General features: G+C 51.1%; 1 protein-coding gene across 6 annotated transcripts in view; it reads right to left on the reverse strand.

Moving 5' to 3' along the window:
- Nucleotides 1–3,324: 3,324 nt before the first annotated feature.
- The window catches only part of GTF2IRD1 (GTF2I repeat domain containing 1), a 74,856-nt gene continuing 59,564 nt past the window's right edge, over nt 3,325–18,616 (reverse strand). For 3 of the 6 annotated variants that reach the window (XM_068154461.1, XM_068154459.1, XM_068154462.1), the window contains exons 22-28: nt 18,448–18,476; nt 11,620–11,667; nt 7,955–8,032; nt 6,288–6,480; nt 5,343–5,380; nt 4,301–4,437; nt 3,326–3,570 (exon numbers count right to left, since the gene is read on the reverse strand). In XM_068154461.1, the coding sequence (XP_068010562.1) occupies nt 3,496–3,570; nt 4,301–4,437; nt 5,343–5,380; nt 6,288–6,480; nt 7,955–8,032; nt 11,620–11,667; nt 18,448–18,476 (598 nt within the window). In that variant the 3' untranslated portion in view covers nt 3,326–3,495. Of the gene's footprint in view, nt 3,571–4,300; nt 4,438–5,342; nt 5,381–6,287; nt 6,481–7,954; nt 8,033–11,619; nt 11,668–18,447; nt 18,477–18,616 lie in introns of all 6 variants that reach the window. The other 3 variants (XM_068154460.1, XM_068154464.1, XM_068154463.1) reach the window with 3 other exon arrangements.

Raw genomic sequence — 18,616 nt, forward strand, 5'->3', positions numbered from 1 at the left:
CTGGACAACGTGGCTGGGGTGGGTGCAGAAACCTCCTTCCCCTGATGCCGTGGCAAGGTTGGGGAAGGACTCGTGCAGCCAGGTGTGAGGTCTTGCTTCCCTCTGTGGGTGCTTTTGGGCTTTTTTCCTCTGTGAAAGGTTCAGCTGATGCCAAAGACTTGATGTGAGACACAGGCAGGTTTCAGGCTCTTTTCCAGCAGTTGTTGCTCCCCTCCCCACCATGAGTAGCCCCTGCCAGCAGCATGCTGAGTAGCACGCTTAGAATATACATTAGGTATTGTGATTGTCACCTATACATTAGCTGTAGTAACTGTCACCTCTACAGCCTGCTGTTTATCAAAGGCTAGAGCAAACAAAGTAGAGGCAGGCTCTGTTCTGGTGATATCAATGTTTGACTGCCCCAGGAGCTCCTGGGTGGCTCTGACCAGGGCTCAGCACTTTCCTGTAGGTCACAGTATCACTAAGGTTGGAAGAGACCTCAAAGATCAAGTCCAACCTGTCACCACAGACCTCATGACTAGACCAGGTCAAACCCCATGTGCTTGCCTGGCCACAGAAAAGTGTCAAGCCCACCAAGCACTGCTGTGGAGGATGGTGCAAGGGGGAGAACAGAGGCTTTTCCATACCAGAATTCTGCAGGGTCCCAGTGGGAAGCAGGCACAGCTTTCTGTGCAGACTCTATGGGCACCCAGAGTCTTCCCAGGAGTGGCAGCTACTTGACAGCACAATGACTTTTGTTTCATGTGTCTGCAAGTTATGTGACCTTCAGCCATGGCTTTCTTTCCCCTGGCACTGCTGAAGGACCATGGTGTGCTCAAACCAGCCAGGGATGGTGCTTTCCATCTCCCCATGCCCTTGTATATGACACAGAACTTGTGCTTTGCCACCACTTCTTGGATTAATTTCTGTGGTTAGTGGCTCAAACACTGTTCAGTTTAAACTGGAGATCCCATTGATTAGGATTGCCTCCTCCAGAGACATAAACCACACTGGTGTGCCTGTGCTGCTGGACAGAAGGGCTGGTGGGCAGCGGTGATACTGGAGGCTCCGGGGTCCATCAGGGGAATGGAGCAGAGCTGTACCTCATGAAGATGCTGCCAGTGGAGTGTCTAAGTCTTCTGTTAAATGAATTAAACAGCTGCCTCAGCTCCAGATAGGGCCATGGAGTACAAAGGCAGATTGATGTACCTGAACTGGCATGCTCTCATGCAAAGATTAACGTCTTTCTCATGAGTGGGGCTTTCTGAGGGGTGATGGTTAAGTGGAATGAATCTCCTGAGCCATCATTAGAGTTATTTATTATTTTTTGCCCTGATAAGATTATGAAATGGGCACTCTTAAGAGGGGCAGGCCAAGTCCCCAGCAGGACCATCCATCTCACTAAAATCGCTCCACAGCACGGGCTGGGATTTCATTGCTGCCTGCAGGGTTTGGAGGGGCAGGGCTGTGGCACTTCCACTGCTGTTGGCAGGCTCGAGGACAAGGCAAGTCTGCTGCTTCACCCTGTTCTGCTAATGGCAGATGGTGGCAGAGAAGACTGGTGGACATCTCCCCAGGCAGGGGAGGTCACAGGAGGGTAAGGAGGCTTCTCTTTAAACTGCACATTAATACTACTCTGGGAATGGCCAGAGCAGGAGCTTTTGAAAGGAAAAAGGAGGAGGGGAGGGGGGGTGGGAATGGTTCATTAAGGATCAGGGAGGCATCTGTGCAACTCTGTGCCAAAGAATGCCATGGTAAGTTTGTGTGGGCTCAAGGAAAGGCTGGAAAGGGAACCTGGAAGCCAGATATGCTGAGGGCTACCAAGGCAGCAAACCACATCAGGTGTGGAAACCCCCTCAAAACAGCTGGAATCTGGGTGAGTAGTCAGGCAAAGCATTGATTCTGCTTGCCCACAACCACAGTAATGTCCACCTGCATTGTGCTCTCATGCTGAGGCTGCATGCTCTCATGTGATGAGAAGCTGAAAATCCTGGAGCTCTTTAGCCTGGAAAAGAGAAGACTGAGAGAGGATCTTATAAGTGCTTACAAATATCTAAAGGGTGGAGGTCATGGGGATAGGCTTGGGCTCCCTGCACTGGAGGCCAGTGATTGGAGAAGGGGCAATGGGTACAAACTGTAACACAGGAGGCTTTCACTTGAACTTAAGGAAAAAAATCTTTACATTGAGGGTGCTGGAGCCCTGGAGCAGGCTTCCCAGAGAGGTTGTGGAGTCTCCTTCCCTGGAGACTTTTGAAACCCACCTGGACACACTCTGGTACAGCCTCACCTAGGTGAACCTGCTCTAATGGGGGGGAGGGGAGGGTGTTGACTAGATAACCTCCAGAGGTCCCTTCCAGCCCCCACCATTCCATGATTCTGTCTGCTCTAGAGCCAATAGGACTCCCAGGCACAGGGCTCTGATGCTCCTAAGGGCTGGTTCCCTCATCTGACACCACTGCAAGTTCGGTACCACTCCTCCTGCAGCTCCATATGTAAATTCTTCTGCCTTTGATCTAAATTAAATGAAGCATTAGAACGTCTCAAACCTCTTGTTTGCAAGCACTGATGACACTAAGGACTTAACTGAGCAGCCAAAGCACGGCCAGGTTTGACCTCCTGCACTGCCTCCTACCTATCAGTGCTGGGAAGAGGAGAGGTTCAGAGAGGAGAGGAGAGGTTCGGAGAGGTTCGGAGAGGAGAGGTTCGGAGAGGAGAGGTTCGGAGAGGAGAGGAGAGAGGAGAGGAGAGAGGAGAGGAGAGAGGAGAGGAGAGGTTAGGAGAGGAGAGGGAAAGAGGAGAATAGACCATGTTGGAAGAGACCTTCAAGATCATCAAGTCCAACCTATCACCCAACACCATCTAATCAACTAAACCATGGCACCAAGCACCCCATCCAGTCTCTTCCTAAACACCTCCAGTGATGGTGACTCCACCACCTCCCTGGGCAGCACATTCCAATGGCCAATCTCTCTTTCTGGGAAGAACTTCCTCCTAACCTCCAGCCTAAACCTCCCCTGGTGCAGCTTGAGACTGTGTCCTCTTGCTCTGGTGCTGGTTGCCTGGGAGAAGAGACCAACCCCCACCTGGACACAACCTCCCTTCAGGGAGTTGTAGAGAGCAATAAGCTCACCCCTGAGCCTCCTCTTCTCCAGGGTAAGCAATCCCAGCTCCCTCAGTCTGTCCTCACAGGGCTGTGTTCCAAACCCCTCCCCAACTTTGTTGCCCTTCTCTGGACAGGCTCCAGCAAGTCAACCTCCTTCCTAAACTGAGGGGCCCAGAGCTGGCCACAGGACTCCAGGTGTGGCCTCAATAACATACATACATAAAATAAGTACTTTTGAGAGCAAGGCAACACTTTTTATTTTTATTTAAAAAGGCCTTGGTGGCAGGAATATAGTGTAAAAATCATTGGAAAAACTAAAAGGCATTGATACATATTGGAATATACACTTTGTACATAAATTACATTTATTTATTTAAGTCTTTTCATGTGAGGTTCTTATTCGGTATTGAGGTCTAATAGTTAATAGGTCCTGGGATCTGGACATTTAGACCACCATAGTCTAACATGTACATGCTCATGGGCCATTGCTGAAAGAGAGGGAGAGAAAAAGAAGGCAAAAGTCTCTGTTAGGACACGACACACAACCCATCCATCCATCAAACCATCTCTGCCGTGTCCCGACACGGGCTGCTGCTCCCACTCCCCAGAGAAGACATAAAGAACCAACCCCAAACCAAAACACCACTGACCCCCCCCAAAGAACCCCCAAACATCTAAGTTTGTATTTCTCTTGTGCTTTTTTTTACCTCCAGCTTTGTTTTTGAAAGCATTTGGTATCATCCACAACAGCAGCCAAGCCCTGAGGGAGGGCAGTTGGATGCAACTCCCTGATTTTTTCCTGCTTTCACAGTTTTGCTCCTGGGATAGAACCAGCTGGACCATGGGGGTCCTGCCAAGAGGTACCCCGGGGTACCAGCACTGGGGGTCTTAACCCAGTTGGGGTTAGGGGATTTGCTGGAACCTGCTTCATGGACAGCTCCTGCTAATGCTGAGCTTCCCCCTGAGGCACTTGTGGGAGAGCCCTGAGGGGCAGTGGGTGCTTTGCTCCACTGACACCCCCACACCCAGACAAACCTGGGAGGAGAAGGCAGGCCCAGAGCTGCCTCCCCTCCTTCACCAAACCTGCTGGGGCCATTTTTATGTCACACTTTAGAGTGTGTGTCGGGTGGAGGGAGGTGGTGATGGTGTGAGGAGAGCAGCATCCTGAAGCAGAAAGATAGGTAGGCAGTAACCCCCCTAATATTTGGAAGGCTTTACCACAAGTGAGATCTGATTTGTTGATGATGTAGACTCCATATTGGAAGAGGAGGAAGAGGAAGATGAGGAAGAGGAAGATACCGAGTTCCCTTCGGAGATCCTCTTCCGCTTCCGTTTGGGAACGCTGCTGTCTTTCTCTGCAGGGAGAGAGGGAAGGCATGAGGTGGTGTCTGAGCCCTGTGAGTGGTCCCTAAACGTAAGGATCCATCCCACCACTCCAACCTTGCCTCTTCCTGAGCATCTCCCCATGGCAGCCTGCTGTGGCATGGCCTTTGCTTCCACAGCTGGCCCCGAGCTTCCAGCCTTCCTCAGGAACCAGCAAAGGAAATCCCCCAAACCCCAGAACCCCAAACTCCAGCACTTACAGAGCCTCATCCCCCACAGACCTGTGCCCATGCTGGATGCCTTGGGGCCATGCAGGTGCCAGCTGTGCCAGTGATACCCCCATGTATCCCTGCACATATCAGGTTTCTTGTGCATCTCTTTTTACATCATGCTGCAGGGGTGCTCCTGCTTGCCAGCTCTCCCTTCTCTACCTAGCCACCTATTTTCATAGAACTAATAGGATCCTAATTATCTCTGGCTGATAATTCTGACACATTTGATTAAAACTAGCTGAGGCTTACTGGGGAGGATGGGACAGAGGGAGAAACGCATTCCCAGTGATCACAGAAATCTTGTCTCCTTAGAAGCTCAACAGCTAAATGATGGCTCAAATTAAGGGCTTTAAGCAGTGAATAAATTGCTTATGGTGAGTAAATTGCTAATGGAAAAGGAATAATCATCTCCTCCAGAATTTGCTGGAACTTTGTGCCTAACAGCCCAGCCTCTCCTCAGCTCACAGAATTGCAGTCATCTAAGAGCACTGTTTGCTCCTGCACAGGTGCTGAACCTGAGGGTTGGGTTTTCTCCAGGTGGGATCTTCTCCCCAGACCCCTCAGGGATGCAAGAGGTTCAAATGCCTCCTCCCATCCATTTTCCCTGTGTATTCCCTCTGCCCCAGGGCAGGGAAAGCCATGGCTGTTTCTTAGCCCTCCCTTACCTGTTTGTTTGGCCTCAGTGCAGATTTCAGCGAAGGGCCTGTGTGAAAGACAAGGGAGTGAGACCAGGTAGGTGCTATCCTTTCTCCCTTGCAAGCCTGCCTGTGCTGGGACACAGCTCAGACCCTAACCCCAGCCTGCCTCCTCCAACACTCCTCTGGGCAGGGATCAGACAGAGAGCCTCCTCACCACCCCTGGATGCCAGCAACTCAGCTGGGTCTCTGGGCTGTCCCACTCTCTGCATCCATGTGATGCCCCTTAGGGTCACTCAGCTGCCCCACACTCTGCACCCATGCCCTGCCCTTTAGGGTCTCTGGGCTGCCCCACTGTCTGCACCCATGCCATGCCCTTTAGGGTCTCTGGGCTGTCCCACTGTCTGCACCCATGCCCTGCCCTTTAGGGTCTCTGGGCTGCCCCACTGTCTGCACCCATGCCATGCCCTTTAGGGTCTCTGGGCTGCCCCACTGTCTGCACCCATGCCATGCCCTTTAGGCTCTCTGGGCTGCCCCACTGTCTGCACCCATGCCATGCCCCTCAGGGTCTCTGGGCTGCCCCACTGTCTACACCCATGCCATGCCCTTTAGGGTCTCTGGGCTGTCCCACTGTCTGCACCCATGCCATGCCCCTTCCCAGCATCCTCACAGAATGAAAGAATGGTTTTGGTTAGAAGAAACCTTTGAGATCATAGAGTCCAACCATTAGCCCAGCACTGCCAGGTCACCACTAAATGATGTCCATCATCTCAAGCTGTGCAAGAGACTGAGGCCAGACCATTCCCACTAAGGCTTTGCTGGGGCCCCCCAATGCCAGGCACGTCCCTACGGGCAGGGCAGCAGGTACAGGGGTCGGAGTGTTGTCCTCTGATGCTGCCACCATTGGCAGGAGACACAAGGGCAACACAACAAACAGAAACCTTCCCTGCTTGCAGAGTTGCTGGGACAACTTACTGGAGCTGGTTGATGATCACCATCCTGATGCTCTCCCGTGCCTTCAGGATCTTCTCCAGCCGGTGGATGTCGTAGGTGTTGGGGTTTCGGAAGGGGATGTCGTCCGGCAGCCCGGTAACCTCCACCGCGTCAGGGCTGTCCCTGATCAGTTTATAGGGCACCATGACTGGCCGGTTCAAGCCCAGAGCCTCTCCTGTAACAGCAAAGCAGAGGAAAACACAACAGCTTTACCCCACAGGGCTCTGGATCCGACCAACCAGAGGACCAAGAGCCCTGCGAGGACCAGAGAAGGGCAATAAGGCTGAGGAGGGGCCTTGAGCACAAGCCCTACGAGGAAAGGCTGAGGGTGTTTAGCCTGGAGAAGAGGAGGCTCAGGGGAGACCTTCTTGCCATCTACAACTACCTGAAGGGAGGTTGTAGCCAGGTGGGGGTTGGTCTCTTCTCCCAGGCAACCAGCACCAGAACAAGAGGACACAGTCTCAAGCTGTGCCAGGGGAAGTTTAGGCTGGAGGTGAGGAGAAAGTTCTTCCCAGAGAGAGTTGTTAGCCATTGGGATGTGCTGCCCAGGGAGGTGGTGGAGTCACCATCTCTGGAGGTCTTCAAGAGGGGATTGCACATGGCACTTAGTGCCATGGTTTAGTAGTCATGAGGTGTTGGGTTACAGGCTGGACTTGATGATCTTTGAGGTCTCTTCCAACCTTGGTGATTCTATGATTCTATGACTTGGAGAAGCCACAGCTGCAGTGAAGCCTGACCTTTGCTGCAGCTATGTCATGCCCAGCTGTTTCACATCTGCCTGCTCCATTAGTCTCCAGGTAGGATCCTGCCAGGTGGGGGCTGTTACACAGCAGCAGCACTTGCACACCACCTCTCCTCCGTGCACAGCACACCACACTCACACCAGCCTTTGGCAGCAGTGCGGAAGACAGCCCAGGAGAGAGGGCACATGGGAGAGCTCTGCTCATCTTCTCTTATCTCCAGCTGTCAGTAGGTTTGGGGGTCACTGGGGTAGAGATCACATCCATCACCATCACATCACTTTGCTCCTGCCCATTTTTTGAATTACTTTATCCCTCCAGGATGGAGACTACAGCACCTCCCTGGGCAGCCTGTTCCAGGCCTCGACAACCCTTTTGGGGATGAAATTGTTCCTCATGTCCAACCTAAATCAATTTTTCTGCAATCTCCTGACCTCATTTCTGCTGCAGCTCCTGCAAGCTTTTCCCCAGCCGTGCTCCATATCAGGCTGTGGCTCCAGCCTTGCTCCCAGCCCAGCAGGCAGAGCTGGCAGGGGCTGTCTGCCAGCAGCCTGGCACGGGGTGGGCATGCTCAGCACACACACCATGGCTCATGCCAGCTCAGGACACATTAAAAACACATCAAGGGCTGACACCAGACTGAAAAAAAGGTCCTGTTCCTCGCCTGTGGATCCTGATCCTCCCTCCCCTTGCCAAGGATGAGCTGTCAACAGGAAGGTCACAGTCCCACCTGCCAGGAGTGAGACACAGGAAGGTCCCTGGGGACAGGCAGTGGGACAAAAGCTGTGCTGCAGCAGACTGCCGTGCACTCAGCCTATAAATAGAGGCCTTGGGATGAATTAATTTTAACCCTGGCTGCTGTCAGCAAAGCCAGCCTTGCCTGGCAACACGTGCAGGCAGGACACTCACCGTATTTTTCGTTGAAAAGCTCTTTCACTTGCTCTCTCAGGATCACCTTCTCGCCCAGCCGGTTGGCGTCGTCCTCATCTGCAAAGCAAAACACCCCGGGAATAACATTCCCTGTTTCCTCCTCGGCCCCTGCAGGACCCACCCTGCTGCCACAACCCTGTCTCTCTCTGCCCCAGCGTGGTGTGGGGACACCTGAGAGGGGCCTGCTCTGCACATGCACCTGGTGTCACCTTCTGGAGCCGTGCAGAGCAGCTCTGAACCACTGCCAAGTCTGCGTTCGTGGCGTGCAGCCACGGCCCAGAGCCTTTCACATCCGCTCTGTGGTGCTGCCAAAGACTGCAAAACAGGCAGCATGACAGAGACTCAGGTCCTCAGTGCCACAAATGCTCCCAAAAGTGATATCAAGGAGTGGGGTAGCACTTTTATAGCTGGGCTCCTAAGCACAGTATTGTTTTATAACAGTCCATATAAGCAGCTTGGTTTTATTGCTGCTTTAATCATCCTCATCATGCCCAACAGCTTCTCCTCCCTTCTCTCATTTCAAGTGGCGTGCCTGTGTCAGTAGAATTTCTCTCCAGCTATTCAGCATCCTCAGAGGGCTCCAGGAAAAAGGACTTGACTCAGTACCAGCCCCCTTTGATGCTCTTTCACCCTGCAGACATTCTGTTTCACCAGCTGAATGAACCTTACCCACCTCACCCAGGGGTCACCCTCCCCCCACCAGCCCCAACCAGACAGGGTGCACAGTGCAGGGCAAGCTCAGTGGGATCTCCTGCTGGAGAGAAGCCATCCCCACCACGAGCCTCACTGCATCCCACACAGGCATCTTCACCCAGCTGGGCACAACACAGGGTGGTGGATGGTTACTGAAAACACCTAGGTGAGTGCTGCAGCCCTCAGCATGAGGGTCCCAAGCATCCTCTATCCTTGGTCTGCAGCTATTGAAGCTGATTTTGAGCAGTCACACCATTTTGGTTCAGATTTGGAGCCATCACATGAATTTGATCTGGGGTTTAAGCAAGCACATGGCTTGCAGTCTTGTCTTGAATGCAAGCTGAAAACTTGATGCAAGTCCTTGCCTCCCTGCACAGGCCTGGATAGAACTAGGAAAACCAAAAGGGAGATGTTGCTGTGAAGGAAACTCATGGCCAAGATGTTCTTCAAATCTAGAAATGGCAACAAAGCAGCTTGAGAGGGATGGAGCAAAAAAATAAAGCAAGCATAATGTGGTGGGTTGAAGTTTCCCCCAGCATTAACTGCAGCTAAATTTTAAAGGCATAGCCTAAAACTACCACACAGAAGGAAAAAAAAAAGAACAAATGAATGATCCAAAGAGCTCTGATTTCAAGAGCCAAAACCTTGCCTCATGATGCTGCTCCATGGCAGGCCATGGCAGGGGCAAACCCTGTGGGCCCCCTCTGTGACTTCCATGTCATTGATGCTCAGTTTCTGGGCTGTATACACACACCCATATGGATGTGTAGATGGTAGCAGACAAAGAAACACCAACATTTAAGTGTCCTCACTTGTTCAGTTCTCTGGGACTGAATAAAGCAGCAGCTCTGTCCTTCCTGCTCATGCCCCGAGTCACCTGATTGCAAGAAACAAGATCCCAAGGGGGTATTTTCCACCTTGCAGTGGGCAGAATTCCCAAATCCTCATCCAAGGACACAAACAAATGCCATGAAAAACCTGGAACTGAGCATGCAAAACAGAGAAGCCAGAGAGGAGGCTCTGGCCAGTGGCACTGCTTCCCAGGGACCTGCCCTTATGTCCCCAGGCCAGAGGGATCTCCATCTACCTTTGACTTTACCCACTTGGGTTTGGGAAATAAAGGGCTCAAGGACCCCCAGGACACGCTGAGCCCTTCCCATAAAGCAGGTTTATGCATGCTGCTGGCCTTTTGCTTTGCAAGTAAAAGAAAGCAGCCAGCTGATTTATCCTTTTCTTCCCAACCCCACTTGCCTGAAGTGAGGACCCCTGCACTCCACAGGCTGGAGTGGTCACATTTTTAAAGCACCACTGGCTCTTTTTTTCTTGCCAGAGAAACACCAAGTCACATTTAGCAGTTGTGGAAAGTGGGGTTTAGCTGTCTGTGATGTTGGTCAGCAGGACCCCAAATGCCACCTGTTCTTCTGGTAACTTCAGAAAACCACAACAAAACCAACTCCAAGGTATCCCATGGACAAATAATGGTTCTGCCTGGGTCTGTGGTGCCCTGTGCAGAGCCCTGCTCTCGGTGGTGAAGCTATGGCATAGCTATGGGGTACCTGATGGAGCCTTCCTCCTCCCTATGCCACCTCCAGCATCCTGTGGTGCTGCTTTAGGTAATGAATATCCTCCACTCTTGGATTAACAACCTCCTGTCACCCAGACACCCAGCATGATGCCCATTTCATCACAGAAAGAGCCACTGCCCAACGCTCCCCACCAGGAAAGAGGCTCAGGTCTTGTCCTCAGACAGTGCCAGCTGTGTCAAGGAAAACACCCAGCCAGGGTAGGCTGAGCAAGATCTGGCCCTGAATCTTAACAGGATGAGTACTACACCCCTCTTCCTGCTTCAATGGGAGCAACACCCCTGTGTTAACCTGGACCAAATCCATCGACCTCACTGAGGATTATCCCACTGTAACTCAGGTTCAATGCAGTTGGAATTAGCTCAACATATGCCCATTTCCAAAGCAGAAGCAGGCACTTAACCTCTAGACATGTGGCCAGAATCCCAGCTGATGGGACTAGGGCTGGATGTGTTGGAGATTTGCCATGCCTTGCCTCAGATACACACAGGTGAGCTCTTCTTTACTCCTGTAAATAAGTCTGTGTTAAATCCCTGGAGCCTACATGACTACACACCAGCCCTGGCCCAGAGGAGGTGTTAAAGCAAAGCTGAAGAAAAAAAGAGACCCAGCCCAAATCTGTGCAGGTCTCCTTGTCATGGCAAGTGGCTTTTGTTTAGTAAACTCACTGCTGGGACACATGGAGGTGTTCAAAAAATGTGGAGACATGGCACTTCAGGACATCAGGTAGTGATAGGACTAGGGAGAATGGAATGAAGCTGGAGGTGGGGAGATTCAGGCTGAAAGTGAGAAGGAAGTTCTTCACCATGAGAGTGGTGAAGCCCTGGAATGGGTTGTCCAGGGAGGTGGTTGAGGCCCCATCCCTGGAGGTGTTTAAGCCCAGGCTGGATGAGGCTCTGGCCAGGCTGATCTAGTGTGGGGTGTCCCTGCCCATGGCAGGGGGGTTGGAACTAGCTGATCCTTGTGGTCCCTTCCAACCCTGACTGATTCTATGATTCTATTCTATGACATGGTTTAATGGCCCACAGTTGGACTCAATGATCTTAGGGGTGTTTTCCAACCAAACCCAACTCCATAACTGTATGGATGAGCTGAGGCCAGCGTGGCAGCTTGCTTTGTTTGGAGCGGTACCAGCGCCGCTGCCCAGGGACAGGCAGCAGTGGTGCTTAGAAACGCCGAGAGGGTTGAGAAGGACAATAAAATACTGTTAAACACATCCAGCACTGGGAAACAGAGAAGAGGGGAGAGGAGAGGATTAAAAAACAACCAAAAATACCTGCAGTTTGGGGGGTTAAGACATTTTCACTCCCATATTAAAAGGCATTTCTTGTCTGCTACCATCTACGATGCATCAACTGAGCTACCTACCATTCAAGGCAGCGTAGGCTTTTTCCAGTGATGTTATCCGTCTAGGGGCTACAGCACAAGTTACAGAAGACACAAAAAAAAAAGAGAGAGAAAGAAAACAGAGCCATGAGTGCTGCAGCTTGGTTTCTTGGTCACAAACAAAAGCAAAACGCAGGATGGCCCCGTCCCTAGCAGCTGAAAACTCCTCTGCTCCATAGGCCCCCTTGGCACGGAGGTGCTTTGGGGAGCTAAACAACAGCCCAGGCAGCTGGGAGGGTGGGCTGGGGTCTCCCACCGTGTGCCAGGGACCTCTTTGGGGATGTGCTTGAGGCTGTGGGCGTCCCCTGAGCTACGCTGTGCTGCTGAGCCGCTCAAGGTCCAGGCGTGCCCAGGGATGCAGGACTGAACCGCAGCCTTGGCAGCACGTGGCAGAGCAGCAGCGGCTGGGCTGCACCAGAGGAGAGAAAAAATATCTGAGGTTAAAGCAGATGAAAAGCAAACAGGGAACTGTGTCATTTCTGCAGCAGTGTGGAGGGGGGGAGAGGAATGAGAGGAAAAGGGATCCCTAAGGAGAGGCTGGTGCTTGCCACTGACTCTGAAGTGAGGAGTGGTATCAGAAAGAAATGAGTATCCTGGGGAAAAGCTGCAGTGATGGGGCAAGGACCAGGATTGGCAGGAGGAATGAAGTGGCTCCTCATGCTGAAGCTGGCAGCCATGGGGAGTGCGAGTGAGGGGGACAGGAGCTGCAGGTCATGGCACCAGGGAGGCTCTGGCTGCCAAATTACAGCACATGGGCACTGGCAGACTGGAGGGGATGCGTGTTTGAATGCGCTCAGCAGCAATATGAGAGATCTGAAGCAGCTCCAAACATGGATCAAATGTTGTAATCAGGCTCAGGGAAGCAGCCACGGCAGCACAGTGGAGATGTGACTCCTTCCCTGGAGATACTCAAGACCTGCCTGGATGCATTCCAGTGTGATCTGCTCTGGCAGGCGGGTTGGACTGGATGAGCTTTTGAGGTCCCTTCCAGCCCCTAACATTCTGTGATTCTGTGGTATGAGCTCTGCCAGCTCCTCCAGCCTGACTGCCAGTGCAGGGACAGCCCCTGGGTTCAGCAGCAAAGGATAGGAAGAATGAGGGGGCTGCACAGGGCAGCTGCAGGCACCAGTGTTTTGGTGCAGATCATGGGGAGCTGGACAAATCCTCCAGACAACTCTGAAATGAGTTCTCACTGCCACGCAGCAGGACCCAGCTGGAAAATAAGCAATGCTGCCTGTGTCCTGGTCCCCTAAACTGCTGGGTGACATCCTGCCTGTGTGGGCACCCTGTGGGCAGCAGCACCACACCAGATGTTTAGGCAGATACGCAGTGCCAAGAGGAAGAGATGCAGATGGGTCATGCTGGTGCTGGGAAAGCCAAGTCAGAGTCCAAGCCAAGAGAGAGTGAGGTCCTGGCATAGCTCCCATCAAGGAGCAATGCAGGCAGGCAGCAGGCAAGCAGCAAGGAAGAGAAGCACACAGCAGCATCTTTCCAATAGGAAGCAGAAGTGGTTCAGGAAGAGCAGCATGGCACATCACTTGGCTGGCAGCAACTCAAAGGCATTTGCAGTGTTTCAGGTGAAGATTCCAAGGTGCCATCATGCTGAGCAAGGAAACTAGAGCAGGGTAGATTGAGGTTGAACATTAGGAGGAAATTCTTCACAATGAGGGTAGTGAAATACTGAAATAGGTTGTCCAGAGAGGTGGTGGAGGCCCCACCCCTCAAGGTCAAACTTGATGGGACCCTGAGAAACCTGATCTAGTCAAAGATGTCCCTGCTCACTACAGGGATGTTGGACACAATGACCTTTGAGGGTCCCTCCCAGTCTGATGCATTCTATAGTTCTATGACTCTAAGAAAGAGAATTAAAACTTCTTGTCCTGGTAACCCACATGTGCTGTTCAGCCTTAACCATGGGAGACATCCCAGCAGGCTCAGGGTCCCTGTGCTGAGAGGTATGGAGGCATCCCTAAGTGCTGGACCCCAGCTGGGATGGAGCAGCACCCATCTCACCATGCAACGAGCACCCTGACAAATGGTACTTTTGGGGTCTCTGAAGGACACAGCAGGACACAAAACTCCCAAGGAGCAGGAGGGATGCAAGAGCAAAGCTAATGAGAGGGCTGGGATGAGCTGGGTGATGGTGCTGCCTTCTCCACAGTGTGAGAAGGCCACACATGCAGGGAAAAGGGAACAAAAAACAAGCAAAGAAAAAAGTGAGTGGAGTCACAGGGATGCTCATAAGCAGGCTTTGAAGCTCCACAGCTATTCAACGTTCAGCAGCAGCCCAGAAACACTGATCTGAGGAACACTGAGCAAACAATTCACTCTGGATAACAGGAAACCAACCCGGCTGCTCTCATGGTGGGGAAACACTGGGGCTGGGAAGTGAAGGGGCACAGGCAGGGACCTCCATCGCTGGAGGTGTTTAGGAAGAGACTGGATGGGGTGCTTGGTGCCATGGTTTAGTTGATTAGATGGTGTTGGGTGAGAGGTTGGACTTGATGATCTCAAAGGTCTCTTCCAACCTGGTCTGGTCTGGTCTATTCTATTCTATTCTACCCCTACTCCTACTCCTATTCCATTCTACAGTCTCAAGCTGTGCCAGGGGAGGTTTAGGCTGGATGTTAGGAAGAAGTTCTTCACAGAAAGAGAGATTGGCCATTGGAATGTGTTGCCCAGGGAGGTGGTGGAGGCACCATCACTGGAGGTGTTTAGGAAGAAACTGGATGAGGCACTTGGTGCCATGGTTTAGTTGATTAGATGGTGTTGGGTGAGAGGTTGGACTTGATGATCTCAAAGGTCTCTTCCAACCTGGTCTGGTCTGGTCTGGTCTATTCTATTCTATTCTACCCCTACTCCTACTCCTATTCCATTCTACAGTCTCAAGCTGTGCCAGGGGAGGTTTAGGCTGGATGTTAGGAAGAAGTTCTTCTCAGAAAGAGAGATTGGCCATTGGAATGTGCTGCCCAGGGAGATGGTGGAGTCACCATCACTGGAGGTGTTTAGGAAGAGTCTGGATGAGGCACTTGGTGCCATGGTTTAGTTGATTAGATAGTGTTGGGTGATGGGTTGGACTTGATGATCTCAAGGGTCTTTTCCAACCTGGTCTGGTCTACTCTACTCTACTCTACTCTATTCTTCCATTCCATTCTACTCTATTCTTCCATTCCATTCTACTCTATTCTTCCATTCCATTCCATTCTACTCTATTCTTCCATTCCATTCTACTCTACTCTATTTTTCTATCCTATCCTATCCTATCCTATCCTATCCTATCCTATCCTATCCTATCCTATCCTATCCTATCCTATCCTATCCTACACTATCCTATCCTACCCCATCCTATCCTACCCCATCCTATCCTACCCCAAGAAGCAACCTGCTGCTGGAGCAAGATGCACACAGCTCCCATCACTGCCCCACCAAGGGCCTGCCTCTTTTACTCTTGGAGGGATTGCCTAACACCAAGGCACATCTCTTCAAAGTCTTGAGGAGGATTGTGCTCTTGTGATTGAAAATAAATAACTAAATGAATGAATATTAAGGATGCCTGCATGTGTTGGTTCTCTTCTTTTTCTGTTGTTAATTAAAGAGCACTGCCTGCCCTACTTTATTAATTGGAGGATGGGAAATAATCTATCAGGGTGGTAGGGAGTTTGGGGAATAGGACAGATGGAGCTGGTGCACATTTTCAATCAAAGCACATAGAAATTAACATACAGAAAGATTGTGTGTGTGTGCTACATTACTTATGCTTGAGATACATATATATATATATATATATATATATTTTTCTTCAAAGGCTCAAATTAAGTCTGTTTTGTATCTCTGTGCCTGAAGAAAAGAAAGGCTAAGTGCTGTGTTTATATCACTGGAGCTTCACCCATGCTGCCTCACTCTGGGTTTAATGCTGAAAGATCATTCTGCTTTCAAAAAGGGGGTTGGAAGGTCCTTGGTATTTTTTGCAAAGCAGGGAGCAGTGGTGGGGAGAAACAGAACTGGAAACCAAAAGGGAACTCTCAGATGCCAGGAGAGTTGAAGCCACCCGGGTAGAATGCCTGCAGAAGTGCCAGGGCCATCACCGCCCCTCTGAAAGGCTGCAAATCCATGCTGCAGCCACTTGACCTCCTCTGGGCACTGGGGAGCATCACTGGCTTTAATTTTCCCAAACCAATCAGCCTCGTTTTTGCCTCCAAACCCCACCTGCACCTGCAAACAGACGACGCTGAAATCCTTCTGTCTCTTTCTGTCCCACTTTACAAATGGGTGTCCCCAAAAAAGAGAGGTAAGGAGGCTGCTCCTCCATGGTCCTGCAGTTACCTGTGATGCTCTCTTCCACGCAGGAAGGTGAACAGCTTGCTTAAAGCAAATCAAAGCCCAGATTTTTAACCTGAAGACAACTAAAATCACCCCAAAGAGCTGTTTGTTTGTTTGTTTGAAATAAATTCTTTCAAATTTCCCTTTTCCCCTTAAAATCTGTGCTTTTCATGCCACTTTTGGCCAAAATGATCCACAAAACCTGTAGCCTCCTTCATGTTTGGCCTGGGCTTTCTAGCTGCTAGATGCCTTAGCAATGCCATCCTGCCTGGGAGGAACTCTTGCCTTCATTTTTAGATGCCTTTGCAATGCCATCCTGCCTGGGAGGAACTCTTGCCTTCATTTGTAGATACCTTTGCAATGCCATCCTGCCTGGGAGCAACTCTTGCCTTCCTTTTTAGATGCCTTTGCAATGCCATCCTGCCTGGCAGCAACTCTTGCCTTCATTTTAACCCCCTTCTGCCAAACAAAAGTGATTTTCCCTGCTTTGGTTTTAGCACCAAGCAGACCCTTCTGCTGCTGCTCTTCATTTTACGTGGCAGGCCTTCATGACACAAAACTCAGGTGACAACAAAACAAAACAAGCCCAACCCAGCCCCAACCCAACTCTCTTACATTTAAATGTTTTATGATCTGTGGCTAGTTGGAAATAATTCATTGTTGTTAAGGCAGCTGAAAAGTGATCAAAGCCAAGGCAGTGAATGCACCACTGTTGCCACCCTTCACTTCAGTGCAGTGGGGTGGAAATGCAGAGAAGTTAATTGCTGTCAGCAGGGATTTTTTTTTCCTTTTGGGGGAGGGGGGGTGAAGGGGGAAAAACACAAACAGCTTTTCTCCAGCAGACATTCTGACTACTAGAAGAAACTGCTAAATCCTGCAATTGTCTCTGAGGACTTTGCAGCTCCATGAAATAGTCTGTAACAAATTGAGATGTCAAGTAAGAAACCATCCCCTCCTCCCCTTGCCCCTCACCTGTGACTTGCTCTTATTTAAAACCCCATGGGAGGAGAATGCACAAAGCCCTGAGCCCAGCAGAGATGCTGTGACCTCCTCCTGAGCCCACTCAGGTACCACGATACACAGCATAAAATATGGCTGTGGGTAGAGCCAGCAGGGCCCAGCCCCTGGTGGGAGCATTCAGCTGGAGAAGGAGGTAAAAAAAAGATGTTGTGCATCAAAAAGAAAAATCAATTTCCTCTACATCTCTATTTCTCAGGCTGCTTTTCCCAGGCAGCTGGCAGGTTGAAGCATTTGCCTTGTGATGTGCTCCTTTGTTACTGGTGTGACTGGTGTCAGAGCAGCGCCTCTGAACGTCATTACCCCGATGACAGCGGAGCGCCGGCAAGGCACGAGGTGTGGCTGGGGGAGTGGGCACATCCTCGGCTCACCCTGGTGTTACAGCCATGGAATGCCATGGAAAACCAGAGTTCTGCAGAGCTGGCGTGTCACTGAGGGCTGGCTGACCCGAGCTGGCACCTTGCTGCTTAGCAAAAGACAGGAAGTCTAAGGCAAAGATTTATGGAGGTCTTGGGGACCCCCCCATCATCTTGGCTGGGCTGCACACAGGGATGCAGAGGGTGAAGAGTGCAAACCCTGCACTGAGTTTCTCAGACTGCTTGCCTTCTGTTAGAGGCCTCTTGGGTGTCTAACACCTCTTTGCTGCTCCTAATAAGGGCATATAAACGTTTTCCCCTCTGTCGTATTTGTCTTCCCTAAATTGTGCCATCCCCATGGAGGCTGGCCAAGGGGATGGGAAGCCATCAATAAAGATGACAAGGGTTTTTGCACCCATCTGTGCTCTTCCAACAGTTGTAATTACAGACATTTAAAGCAGAGACAGGGTTTTACCCACGTTTCTGAGCGCAGCTCTTATTTTTAGGCAGCCTAGAAGTGAGAGACAGAACCGCTGCAGCGATGCACAGGGAAGGAGATGGCTCCAGGGCAGTGATTTCTGCAGCTGGCTATGGAGCACCCTGGACACCTCATCCTCCCCCTTCTCCCACATCTCCCTGGGGTATCCACATGTGGGATGCCCACAAGCCAGAGAGGGCTGTGACTGTCAACGCTGCTGCAGCCCAGAGCAGAACTTGTGGTTAATCACTCCCTTCCCACGAGCCTCTCTCACCACCAAACCCACCAGCTCATGGCAACACTTACTTATTTTAAGAACACACTTAAGAAAGTGGGAGCTTTCTTAAACACAGAAGACAGAGCTCTGGCCTAGATTAGCTCCTGAAAAACACTGTCACTGCAAGGCAGCAGCAGCAGTACTGACGGGTGATGCTGAGGCCAGCTGCTTTGGTCAGGAGAACTTCAGCAAATGCACCAAACAACAACAAAACTGAAGTGGGGAACCCTGGAAAGTGAGGTCAGAGGCAACCTTCCTCCAGCTGATAAAATTCTTGCTTGCCATCCACAGCTTACAACTCCCTGACCACCACTAAACACTTGGCCAATGCACTGCTTAGGCAAAAAGGGATCGTCTCTTACCGGGTTTGGGGATGAGTCCTTGAAAAGGCCTGTGGAAAAACAAGGGGAAAAGGAGATTTCAAATGAAATGCCACTGGGAAGCCAACACACCTGCACTGAGCATCTTCCCCTGGCCCAGGAAGGGTTGGGGCTCAGCCTGTCCTTTACAATCTGCGCCAGGACTCATGCA

The sequence above is a fragment of the Melanerpes formicivorus genome, unplaced genomic scaffold (assembly GCF_026170545.1).
Source record: "Melanerpes formicivorus ecotype bairdi unplaced genomic scaffold, bMelFor1.0.p_v2 SCAF_29, whole genome shotgun sequence".
In the NCBI taxonomy this organism is placed as follows: Eukaryota; Metazoa; Chordata; class Aves; order Piciformes; family Picidae; genus Melanerpes; species Melanerpes formicivorus.